The sequence below is a fragment of the Chiloscyllium punctatum genome, chromosome 1 (genome assembly GCF_047496795.1).
Source record: "Chiloscyllium punctatum isolate Juve2018m chromosome 1, sChiPun1.3, whole genome shotgun sequence".
NCBI lineage: Eukaryota > Metazoa > Chordata > Chondrichthyes > Orectolobiformes > Hemiscylliidae > Chiloscyllium > Chiloscyllium punctatum.
This window is the reverse complement of record NC_092739.1, coordinates 53,461,941-53,474,192: the sequence shown is the minus strand read 5'-3', so window position 1 is coordinate 53,474,192 and position 12,252 is coordinate 53,461,941. Positions and strand designations below refer to the sequence as shown.

At 41.0% G+C, this 12,252-nt stretch overlaps 1 protein-coding gene across 1 annotated transcript in view; it reads right to left on the bottom strand.

Moving 5' to 3' along the window:
* Nucleotides 1-12,252, bottom strand: part of LOC140466720 (PACRG-like protein) — a 66,957-nt gene that overhangs the window by 6,800 nt on the left and 47,905 nt on the right. The window contains exons 3-5 of the mRNA XM_072562280.1: nucleotides 10,212-10,279; nucleotides 5,642-5,732; nucleotides 1,658-1,792 (exon numbers count right to left, since the gene is read on the bottom strand). Coding sequence (XP_072418381.1) covers nucleotides 1,658-1,792; nucleotides 5,642-5,732; nucleotides 10,212-10,279 — 294 coding nt within the window. The remainder of the gene's footprint in view (nucleotides 1-1,657; nucleotides 1,793-5,641; nucleotides 5,733-10,211; nucleotides 10,280-12,252) is intronic.

Here is a 12,252-nt window from a genome sequence, read left to right as displayed (position 1 = left end):
TGTTTTGCATTAATGTCTGATCTTACGCTTAGTTTTGAGAGTGAAAACTAGGCTGAATAAAATAACCTGTTTGTACATAAGCCCAGGAAACAAGCTGAACACACAATTCTTTATATTTTGTACTCAACATAAATATGAGAAAAGAATAAGACTGGTTATAAATTTGAATTTATTGCTATATTAGTTTTTAATTAATATATAATGAATATTTTAGTTGGCATTTTTTTGTAAAGGTGTGCAATAGCAAAGATGCTATATGTTCATATCTAAATTTGCAGATGACACCAAAATTGGAGGTGTAGTGGACAGTGAAGAATGTTACCTCAGATTACAACAGGATCTTGCTCAGATGGAGTTTAATTCAGAGAAATGGGAGGTGCTGCATTTTGGGAAAGCAAATCTTAGCAGGATTTATACACTTAATGGTAAGGTCCTAGGGAATGTTGCTGAACAAAGAGACCTTGGAGTGCAGATTCATAGCTCCTTGAAAGTGGAGTCGCAGGTAGATAGCATAGTGAAGAAAGCGTTTGGTATGCGTTCCTTTATTGGTCAGAGTATTGAGTAAAGGAGTTGGGAGGTCATGTTGTGGCTGTACAGGACATTAGTTAGACCACTGTTGGAATATTGCGTGCAATTCCGTTCTCCTTCCTATTGGAAAGATGTCGTGAAACTTGAAAGAGTTCAGAAAAGAATTACAAGGATGTTGCAAGAGTTGGAGGATTTGAGCTATAGGGAGAGGCTGAATAAGCTAGGGCTGTTTTCCCTAGAGCATCAGAGGCTGAGGGGTGTCCTTATAGAGGTTTACAAAATTATGAGGGGCATGGATAGGATAATAGACAAAGTCTTTTCCCTGGGGTTGGGGAGTCCAGCACTAGAGACCATAGGTTTAGGGTGAGAGGGGAAAGACATAAAAGAGATCTGAGGGGTAATTTTTTCTCACACTAGGGTGGTACGTGTATGGAATGAGCTGCCAGAGGATGTGGTGTAGTCTGGTACAATTGCAACATTTAAAAGGTATTTGGATGGGTATATAAATAGGAAGGGTTTGGAGGGATATGGGCTGGGTGCTGGCAGATGGGACATGATTGAGTTGGGATATCTGGTTGGCATGGACGGGTTGGACTGAAGGGTCTGTTTCCATGCTGACTCTATGACTCTATAATCAGGACCAGTGGTAAGCCATTTAGTTCAAGGCTACTCCCACAATTCATTAAGATTAGGACTGATCTGATGGTGGCCACTTTCTTACCTCCCCGCCTTAACCTTTGACTCCCTTGTCAACTATAGATCTATCTAACTCAGCACTGGATAATTTCAATAACCCAACTTCTACTGGTCTCTGTGGGAGTGAAATTCAAACACTAACAGCACTCAAAATGAAAACAAAAATCTCACTCTCTCTCTCATAAATGCAAGACTCCTTACTTTTCAACTGGCTCCTAATTCCAGATTTCCCCACTAGGAGAAACAGCCTCTCAATATTTACCCTGTAAAGCTTCCTCAGAACCTAACATATTTCAATAAGATCACCTTTTCTAAACTCCAATTTTAACAAAATATTCAAATGAAATGCATATAAAATTACCGAAATGTAGGCGTCAGTTGTTATTAGCGTGACGGACTTTGTCAGTTGTGAAAGTTTTACTAAAACATTTACCAGAGCAGCTTTTAACTTCGGAACCACCTTTGGAACTAGTGGAATAGCCTTCTCAGCAGCATTTTCAATCTCCAGCAATTCTTTGAAACCTTCCTTGGCTACAAATGTGTAAGGGTGTTTAGTTTCTCTTAATCCCTGTGTAAAGTAACAGGCAAAACATAAATAAAGATGGAGACTGGCTTTTTCAAATATAATTTGGCAATTGATTCAATGAGGTATATTCTTTAAAAAGCAACAACCCCACCCAGTGGTCAAAGCATGTCCAATACTTGGTTAGCATTCTACATACTTCAGTAGGCCAATGCATCCTTGTACTAAACCAACACAACTGCCAATGCAATTTCATACTCGGTAGGAAAACATGCTTGATGAGTAAAATAATATTCTTTCTTCATTATTGCTTTATCATTGAGGCAGTGTGCTTCATTTCTAATCAGTATAAATATGACACACTTTATTTCAGCTCTCTTCCTGGTGAAGGACTTTTGTCCGAAACGTTAATATTCCTGCTCCTCGGATGCTGCCTGACCTGCTGTGCTTTTCCAGCACCACTCTAATCTAGACTCTGGTTTCCAGCATCTGCAGTCCTTGTTTTTACCTCATACACTTTATAACATGTTGCAACATTTATTTAGTATAATTGTTACTGAGTCTGCAACCACAAGATTTAAAAGAATAATCCAGAAACTTTTTTTTTCAAAAATTGCAAACATTCTAAACCAATGAAAAAAGCTCTGACACGGAAATAATGCACAAAGATGTAATTTCTTAAAAACATCTGTACAATCTCACTTGTCCTTATTAGAGTGCTTCATATTTTAATACTGCTGGTTAGAGGCAGGACAACAATAAATTATTTTACACAAAATTCCTTGAGTAGTTCATGTAATTCTGCTCCAGTCAAAACAGGTTCAGGACTGTTTTGTAATAAACAAACTATAGCTTCATACATAAAAAAAGTTATGTTCCAGGGTGCCACCTTTTGGAGATTTGAAAGGATAAAAGGAAATTTAAATAAAATGGATCATGAAGACTAGCACAGAAACAGGCCATTCCTAATGAAGGGCTTTTGCCCGAAACATCGATTTTCCTGCTCTTCGGATGCTGCCTGAACTGCTGTGCTTTTCCAGCACCACTCTAATCTAGACCCTAATCTCCAGCAGCTGCCGTTCCCATTTTCACACAGAAACAGGCCACTCCACCCAACTGATCTATGTCATACTTACTTTGTATTTGTTTTAGAAATATGAATAATACAACCAAAATGTCCCACTTCTAAGACACAGAGAATGATCAAAGAAAGTCCCATTACTACTATTGTTCCTGTTTCTTGCAGTGCACTAATGGTCTCTGAATAAGCCCACTGGGAAGTCAGCAAGCCTAAAACCATTGTTAGATTAGATTAGATTACAGTGTGGAAACAGGCCCTTCGGCCCAACAAGTCCACACTGACCCGCTGAAGCGCAACCCACCCATACCCCTACATTTACCCCTTACCTAACACTACGGGAAATTTAGCATGGCCAATTCACCTGACCTGCACATCTTTGGACTGTGGGAGGAAACCGGAGCACCCGGAGGAAACCCACGCAGTCACGGGGAGAACATGCAAACTCCACACAGTCAGTCGCCGGAGGCGGAAAATGAAACCAGGTCTCTGGCGCTGTGAGGCAGCAGTGCTAACCACTGTGCTACCGTGCCGCCCACAGCTGTCTTTTGTTCTGTGCTGCTCCCCAACAGAGTTTGGAACGCAAAAGAAAACATCGTCCTGGATGCCACCTAAAAAAATTCATTTGTCTTCAACACACTGGCAATACGCAGTCAGGCCTACAGTAAGTGATACAATACCAGAAGGAAAGTATTCTTCAAGCAAGCTGTAGGAGGCAGTGTAATACAGGAGCTTGCATTGTACTACTTTCTAATGGAATCATGAGAGAAGAGGATACTTGCAAGTTACATTTCTCCCTGGAACAACATTTTGCCTCAGTATAAAACAGGAGATAACTCAACACAGTACTGTGGAAATTGCAAATGTGTAGAATCTATTGTGGATCTAGACAAAGACTTAAGAGCTAAATTTTAGGATTTCAACAGTTATACAAATCTTACTTAAATCATTAGATGTAAAGAAGTGGGCCAGTCCATAACAGGAAAACGCGTGGAAGGCTTTTTTGGGCCACTGGGTCACAAATTCTAATTATAGATAAATGTGCATCAAGTTTAACAAAAATCACAAAATAATTTTAAACACTGGATTTGGACCGCAATGTCATCCCCTTTGAAAGTTGTTCAATTATGCAAGCAAATGGCATCTCAAAACAACACAAAATTCGTATTTTGGGGGCTCTTGTGTGGCACAGTGGTAATGTCCCTATCTCTAGGCCAGGGGGCCTGGATTCAAATCCCACCTGCTCAGATATGTATCACAACATATCTGAACAGGTTGATTAAAATATTTACAAGACAAAAGTTACCATCTCAATCAACTTTGAAAGCATCAAACTTATGAATTATCGAATTTTACAGTACCAAAGGAGGCCACTTGACCCCTCTTGTCTGTACTGACTCCTGAGCTACTCCCATTCTGCAGTGCTACCTCTGTAGCCCTCTGAATTTATTCGTTTTAAATATATATTCAGCTGTCTTTTGAAACCGCCTTTGGAATCTGCCTCTACCATTCTTCCAACCAGCACATTCCAAATCCTAACAACTCTGATTGAAGAAGTTTTTCATCTCATGCCCAGCTTTCTTGCTGACAATCTTGAAATTGTGATGCCTAGTTACTGGCATACCAACTGGTGGAAAAGGAATATCTTTCTTTACCTTGTCAAAATTGTTCATAATTTTGAACATCTCAATAAGATCACCTCTTAAATGTTTCTGCTCGAAGGAGAAAAGCCTTGCATCTAAGGTTTCTCATTTGTGGTGTTATTCTACTAAGTCTCATGAGCATTCTCTCTGAGGTTTAACATCCTTCATTACATAAGGTGCCCAGAACTGAACACAATGCACTAAATATGGACTGACCAATGATTTGAATAGGTGAGGTATCATTTCCTGGCTTTTATACTCTAAGCCTCTATTTATAATCCCAAGGATACTATAAGCCTTCTTAACAATGTTTGAACTTACCTGTCTATCTTCAGCAAATTATGCACTTAAACCCAAACGTCCCTCTGCTCCTGTATCCCCCTCAAAGCTGTACCATTGAGCCTGTATTACTTTGCCATGTTACTTCTACCAAAATGCATTATCCCACATTTCTCTGCACTGAAATTCATCTGCCAGGTGTCTGTCCATTTGGCCAACCTGTCAATGTCTCTCTAAAGTCGCTCAGCATTATCCTCAACTCACTATTCACCCTAGCTTAGTATCATCTGAAATTTAGATATTTTGCCCTCAACACCCATCTCCAAATCATTTACAAAAATCAGAAAAAGCAAGGGTCCCAGTACAGATCCCTGGGGAACAACACTTTAAACTTATCTCTAATTTGAGAAATGCCCATCCATACCTATCCTCTGTTTCAACATCTAATACATGCTGCCAAGGATCCATCAATTCCAAACATGACCCTACCTCAGAATCTGGAAGCCTGGGTTAAATTTCCTACCTGCTTCAGGGATGTGCAAAACATCTCTAAACAGGTTGATTGGAAAATATCAACAGCAGAACAGCATAAATTGTCAAGCGACTTGTAGCAATTTTCAGTTCACTGGACATCACTCTGTCACCACAAGTTGGAGGCTAATTTGCACATTCATATCAGTGTGAACATACATTTTCTTTGTAAATTCTAGCCCAAGCTCCCCATGATGGGCTGCAGTGTTAGCTGAACTCTTGATCTGCTTCAGAAAATGGACGAAAACAGAAAACAGGTGTTGTCAAGAATGAACTGAGTGGAATGCTTCAGGGATTGATGCTAGAGCCTGCATGATTCTGTGATGGATAGAGTAAAAGCATAATGAAATGGGTCAGTCTTACCTCAGCTAAGGTAATAAGAAGAGGGTCAAAGCAAACAGTCTCTGGTGGCTGATCCCATTGTAGTCTATGACTCACTGAACCATGAAATAACCTGATGGAAAAAGATGTGCACAAAACAGTAACGTAAGAAGAAATCCAATTTTAAATCCAAAGCAATGCATAAGCGTTTTCATATGTCCCAAAGGACGTTTCAAAGCACTTCATATAAGAGAATCACTCTCATAATTGTTGTTTATTATTTAAAGTGAGAAACATGTTACAAAATGACACTGAGTCTGGGTCTGTGGCTCAGAAGGGAAGGGGGGAGAATAGGAGAGTGATACTGATAGGAGATTCAATGGTTAGAGGAACAGACACAAGATTCTGTGGTCGTGAATGAGACTCCTAGATGGTATGTTGCCTCCCAGGTGACAGGGTCAGGGATGTCTCAGATAGATTCTTAAGCAGGGGGTGGCGGGGCGAAACTAGCCAGAAGTCGTGATACACATTGGTACCAATTACATAGCTAGGAAAAGGGATGAGGACCTGATAAATGAATATAAGGAGTTAGGTTGGGAGCTTTAAAGCAGGACGAGCAGAGTAGTAATCTCAGGATTGTTATCGGTGCCGTGAGCTAGTGATGTTAAGAACAGAGAGCAAGTGCAGCTGAAAATGTGGTTGCACAGCTGGTCTAGGAGGGAGGGCTTCAGATATGTGGATCATTAGGACACCTTCAAGGGAAGGTGGGACATATACATGGAGAACAGGTTGCACCTGAACTGGAGGGGCACCAATATCCTGGGCGGAAGGTTTGCTAGAGTTTGGGAGGGGGATGGAAACTGGAGCTATGGATCACAGGATGGGGTAGCTGGTGAACAGACAGATACAGTGTGCAGAGAGTCTTTGAGTAAGGATAGACAGTTGATAGGGCAAAGTTGCAGTCGGTGTGATGGGTTGAAGTTTGTCTATTTTAATGCAAGAAGTGTCAGGAATAAGGGTAATGAACTTAGAGCACGGATCAGTACTTGGAACAATGATGCTGATTCCTGATGAAGGGCTTATACCTGAAACGTCGATTCTCCTGCTCCTTGGATGCTGCCTGACCAGCTGTGTCTTTCCAGCCCCACTCTCTCAAATGTAGCTATTACGGAGACTTGGCTGTCACAGGGGCAGGAATGTTCGTTGGATGTTGCGGGGTTTAGATGTTTCAAAAGGAATAGGGAGGGAGGTAAAAGAGCTGGGGTTGTGGCATTGTTAATCAGGGATAGTATCACAGCTGCAGAAAGGGAGGTCGTTGAGAAAGGTTTGTCCACAGAGTCAGCGCGGGTGGAAGTCAGAAACAGGAAAGGAGCAGTCACTTTCCTGGGAATCTTGTACAGCCACCTTCTCCCCCAAAATAGCAATGGAGACACAGCACAGCAAATTGGGAGGCAGGTTGTTGTCATGGGTGACTTTAACTTCCCTAATATTGATTGGGACCTCCTTAGTTCAAATAGTTTGGATGGAGTGGTTTTTGTCAGGTGTGTCCAGGAAGGGTTGCTGACTCAATATGTAGTTAAGCCGACTAGAGGGGTGGCCATATTGTATTTGGTACTTGGCAAATGAACTTTGCCAAGTGTCTGATGTCTTGGTGGGAGTGCATTATGGTGATAGTGATCACAATTCCATGACCTTTACTAAAGTCACAGAGGGGTATAGGAGCAGTTGGTACGGGAGAGTATTTAATAGGAAGAGGGGGAAATTACAATGCTATTTGTTAGGAACTATGGAGCATAACTTGGGAACAGATGTTCTCAGGAAAATGCACAGCAGAAAAGGAGGTTGTTTAGGGAGCATTTCCTGCGAGTGCTAGATGGTTTGTCCCACTGAGGCAAGGAAGGGATGGTAGAGTGAAGGAACCTTGGATGACTAGAGATCTGAAATATCTAATCAAGAGGTAGTAGGAAGCTCACTTAAAGGTTGAGTAAGCAAGGATCAGATAGAGGTCTAGAGGGTTACAAGGTAGTCAGGAAGGAACTGAAGAATGGTCTTAGACCAGCTTGAAGGGGGCATGAAAAAGCCTTGGTGGATAGGATTAAGGAAAAACCCCAAGTGTTCTACACTTATGTGGGGAACAAGAGGATGGCCAGAATGAGGGTAGGGCCAATCAGGGATAGTGGAGGGAACTGGAGTCAGAGGTAGGGGACGTCCTTAAGGAATACTTTGCTTCAGTATTCACTCCTGAGAGGAACCTTGACATTAATGAGGACAGTGCGAATCAAGCTGATATGCTCAAATAAGTTGATGTTACGAATGAGGATGTTGTGTAAATTTTGAAAAACATGAGGATAGATAAGTCCCTTGGGCCAGATGGGATATACCCAAGGGTTACTACAGGAAGCAAGGGAAGAGACTGCTGCGTCTTTGGCGATGATCTTTGTGTCCTAACTGTCCACTGGAGTAGTACCAGATGATGGGAGGATGGTAAGTGTTATTCCCTGGTTCAAGAAAAGGAATAGGGATAACCCTGAGAATTACAGAACAATCAATCAGTCTTATGTCAGTGGTGGGCAAATTATTGGAAAGGATTCTGAAAGACAGGATTTGTGATTATTTGGAAAAGTATAGTTTGATTAGAGATAGTCAGCATGGCTTTGTGAGGGGCAGGTCATGCCTCAGAAGCCTTATTGAATTCTTTGAGATTGTGACAAAACATATTGATGAAGGTAGAGCAGTTATGTGGTGTATATGGATTTTAGCAAGGTATTCGATAAGGTTTCCCATGATAGGCTCATTCAGAAAGTAAGCAGGCATGGGGTACAGAGAAATCTGGCTGTCTGGGTACAGAATTGGCAGGCCCATAGAAAACAGAGGGTGGTAGTAGATGGAATGTATTCAGCCTGGAGCTCAGTAACTAGTGGTGTTCCGCAAGGATCTATTCTGGGACCTCTGCTCTTTGCGATTTTTATAAATGACTTGGACGAGGGCGTGGAAGGGTCGGTAAGTAAGTTTGCCAATGACACTAAGGTTGGTGGAGTTGTAGATGGTGTGAAAGGTTGTTGTAAGTTGCAATGGGACGTTGACATGATGCAGAGCTGGACTTCAACTTAAAAAGGTGTGAAATGATTCATTTTGGAAGGTTGAATTTGAATGCAGAATACAGGGTTAAAGGCAGGATTCTTGGCAGTGTGGAGGAACAGAGGGATCTTGGGGTCCATGTCCATTGATCCCTCAAAGTTGCCACCCAAGTTGATAGGGATGTTAAGTAGGCGTATAATGTGTAAGCTTTCATTAGCGGGGGATTGAGTTTAAGAGCCGTGAAGTTATGCTGCAGCTCTATACAGCCCTGGTTAGACCACACTTGGAATATTGTGTTCTATTCTGGTTGCCTCATTCCAGGAAGGATGTGGAAATTTTAGAGAGGGTGCAGAGGAGATTTACCAGAAATACTGCCGGGACTGGAAGGCATGTCTTATGAAGAAGAGTGGAGGGAGCTAGGGCTTTTCTCAATTGAGCGAAGTAGGATGAGAGTTGAATAACATAGGTGTACAAGATGATGAGCGGGATAGATAGAGCGAATAGCCAGAGATTTTTTTCTCCCAGGCAGAAATGGCTATCATGAGGGGACATAATTTAAGGTGGTTGGAAGAAGGTTTAGGGGAGATGTCGGAGGTAGGTTCTTTACTCAGAGTGTGGTGGTGCGTGGAATTCACTGCCAGTGGTGGTAGTAGAGTCAGATACATTAGGGACATCTAAGTCACTCCTGGATAGGCACATGGACAATAGTAAAATATAGGCTATGTAGGTTAGTTAGATCTTAGAGAAAGATAAAAAGTCAGCACAACATCGAGGGCTGAAGGGTCTGTACTGTGCTGTACTGTACTGTTCTGTGTTGAAAAATGAATGACCAATTAACTCGAGCAACAGTAATCTCTTGTATTACCATAGGAGATTATGTTTGCTTTTATAATAATTAAAATTTACAATGTAACCTCATTTCAAGGATCAAACATTGTCATGGTCCCCTGAACTTTAAGGGTTCGTGGCGGTAGGGCAGACCTGTGAGATTGTGGGAAGGGAAAAGACCTGTGAAAGCTTGCGGTATGGAATAGATGGTTCTGTGGAGATTTCACGGTGGGTTGAAAATTTACAAGGCCTTGAAGTAGAAGTGTTTAGGTCACGTGCACAATTGTGAAAAGAAAAGCAAGGATTTAAAGGTGCCTTATGGCTGTTCACTTTAGTCAGAGCTCCACTTCAACCATTACTTCCTCGGAGATAGTGATCTTAAAATTTTGGCTTGAGGCCCCACTTTGGAAAACCTGCACTAAAACATGTGAACTATACTGACGTTATCAAATAACTTAATTAAAATATCTGAGAGAATACCGCAGAATGAATTGTAAGTTTTTTTGATACACACAGAATGATACTAAAAACTGATTAACAAAATTATCAGCATATTTATACAAAATAAAACAATTAAAGGATGATGCAAAGGCATCTTAGGTCAACCAATGATTTCTAAAGTAATTTCTGCTGTGACCCAAATCCATCCTTTAGATGATGCCCACAATCATTGTCAGGTATCAATAAATTATTTTCCAGGAATTACCTGCACGGAATCTCTCTTTTAGAATATGCTGCAGCAAATATAGATTGTTGTCTCAGTGGGTCACTGAACTGAAAGAAAGCGTCATTTATAACATGTTATTTTGGAGTCATAAAGTATTTCCATATTCATCAATAAATTAGAGCAAAATACTAAAGATGCTAGACAGCTTATAGAACGTGATGGAGAAACTCAGAAGATCTGGTAACATCTGTGGAGAGAGAAGCAGTTAACATTGAGTCCAGTATCACTCCTATTCAGAACCAAATAAAATACAAAATAGTCACTCCAAAGTTATTAACTTGCGATCTTTCTCCCAGACACATAAAGGTCTTACAATACACTGGACACTGACTGCACACTGTGCAATTTATGTCAAAAATATTACAAGGTTCCCAGGACAGCAAATGCTGCATCACTGGGACAGCGTGCAATTAAAAAGCCACATTGTTCCTGGAGTGGTTACAAAAGTTGAAGATTTTATAAAGAAGGGAGAATTTCCCAATATCCCCAACTTGCAGACCCATGTTGACAAAAAGTACAGACTAGATTTCTGTACTTAACAAGAATTACTATTTATTACAAACAAAGGCTCTAGATACAGATAAATAATTATGAATTGTCAGCATTTGTAACTATTCTGGGTAAAACACTAACCTCTACGTACACATACAGACATAGACAGGAAACATGACCTGGACATTACGGGTGGGTTCACGAGGTTGATCCTCAGTATGAAGAGATTTTCTTCTGAGAAAAGGTTGGGTTTATACTCATTGGAGTTTAAAAGAATGAGAAGATTCTTAAAAGACTCAACGGGGTAAATGCAAACAGATCGTTTCTCCTTGTGGGAGAGTCTTTGAGCAGAGGGCATAACCTCAGAGGAAGAAGTTGCCCATTTAAGAGAGATAAGGAGGACTTTTTCTCTTGGAGGGTAATGAATTTGAGGAATTCTTTACCACAGAGGGCTGTGAAGGTTAAGTCAGTAGGTATATTCGAGGCTGAGGTAGACATATTTTTAATAAGCAAGAGAATCAGGGTTACGGAGAGCAGGCAGGAAAGTGGAGTTCATGATTATCAGATCATAATTTCATTGAATGATGGAGTGGACTCAATGAGCTGAATGGTAAAATACTGGATTAGTGGTGCTGGAAGAGCACAGCAGTTCAGGCAGCATCCAACGAGCAGCAAAATCGACGTTTCGGGCAAAAGCCCTTCATCAGGAAATGGTCTACTTCTGTTCCAATGTCTTCTCGTCTTATGGAGGGAAAGAATGGGAAGGCAGTTTAGTGGTCCCTGTCCACAAAGATCACTGAAATGACTTTTGTACAGATCGGAACGTTGCTTCTCAATCTTCCTTCTGCAGGTACTTTCATCTGTTTTCAGGAGGGATAAGGTGACTTATAAAGGTTTTTCACTTATCAATTAAAAGTCACAGCTTCAGCAACTGCAAAAAGGGAAACAAATGGGCCATCTTCAGTAATGACATGCTTATTACTGCAGAGAAAAGGTTCGACTACCTGGAGCCAATCACATAGTTGTTGCCAGGTCTGTTATTAGTAACTGGTCACTAATCCACAGACCGATCAGCAACTTGCTTGCCAGCCTTTAGCTCCAGCACATCACTAGGTGTTCACTTGTGTTTGAGCAACAGCTGAGTGAATGGCATTTACAATCAGGGTCGGGGTACTTGCATTAAAAATGTGCAGCAATCTTTCAACAATCCTTATGTTTTTAAAACTGTTGTTTTCCCACTTTACAATCAAAATTTCAGAAAAATAAAAAGGTATGGGCTAGAATTCTACATTGTGCTTTTCTCCTGATGAACATTAGCAGGCATCTCTCATGGTGAGTAAGTGGACAGCTGTTATTAAAGCAATAGCCAGGTAATATTGGTATTGTTCGAGTGAAGCATTCCTTACCTGCTCTACAGTTTAGAGATTGGTCTCACTGTCGGCTTGAAAATGATTTTGCCCTACAAATCCCTGTAGCTGCAAAGTGATTATGGTGTAACAAGAAAAATGGGCATCTGAGACACTGGTAA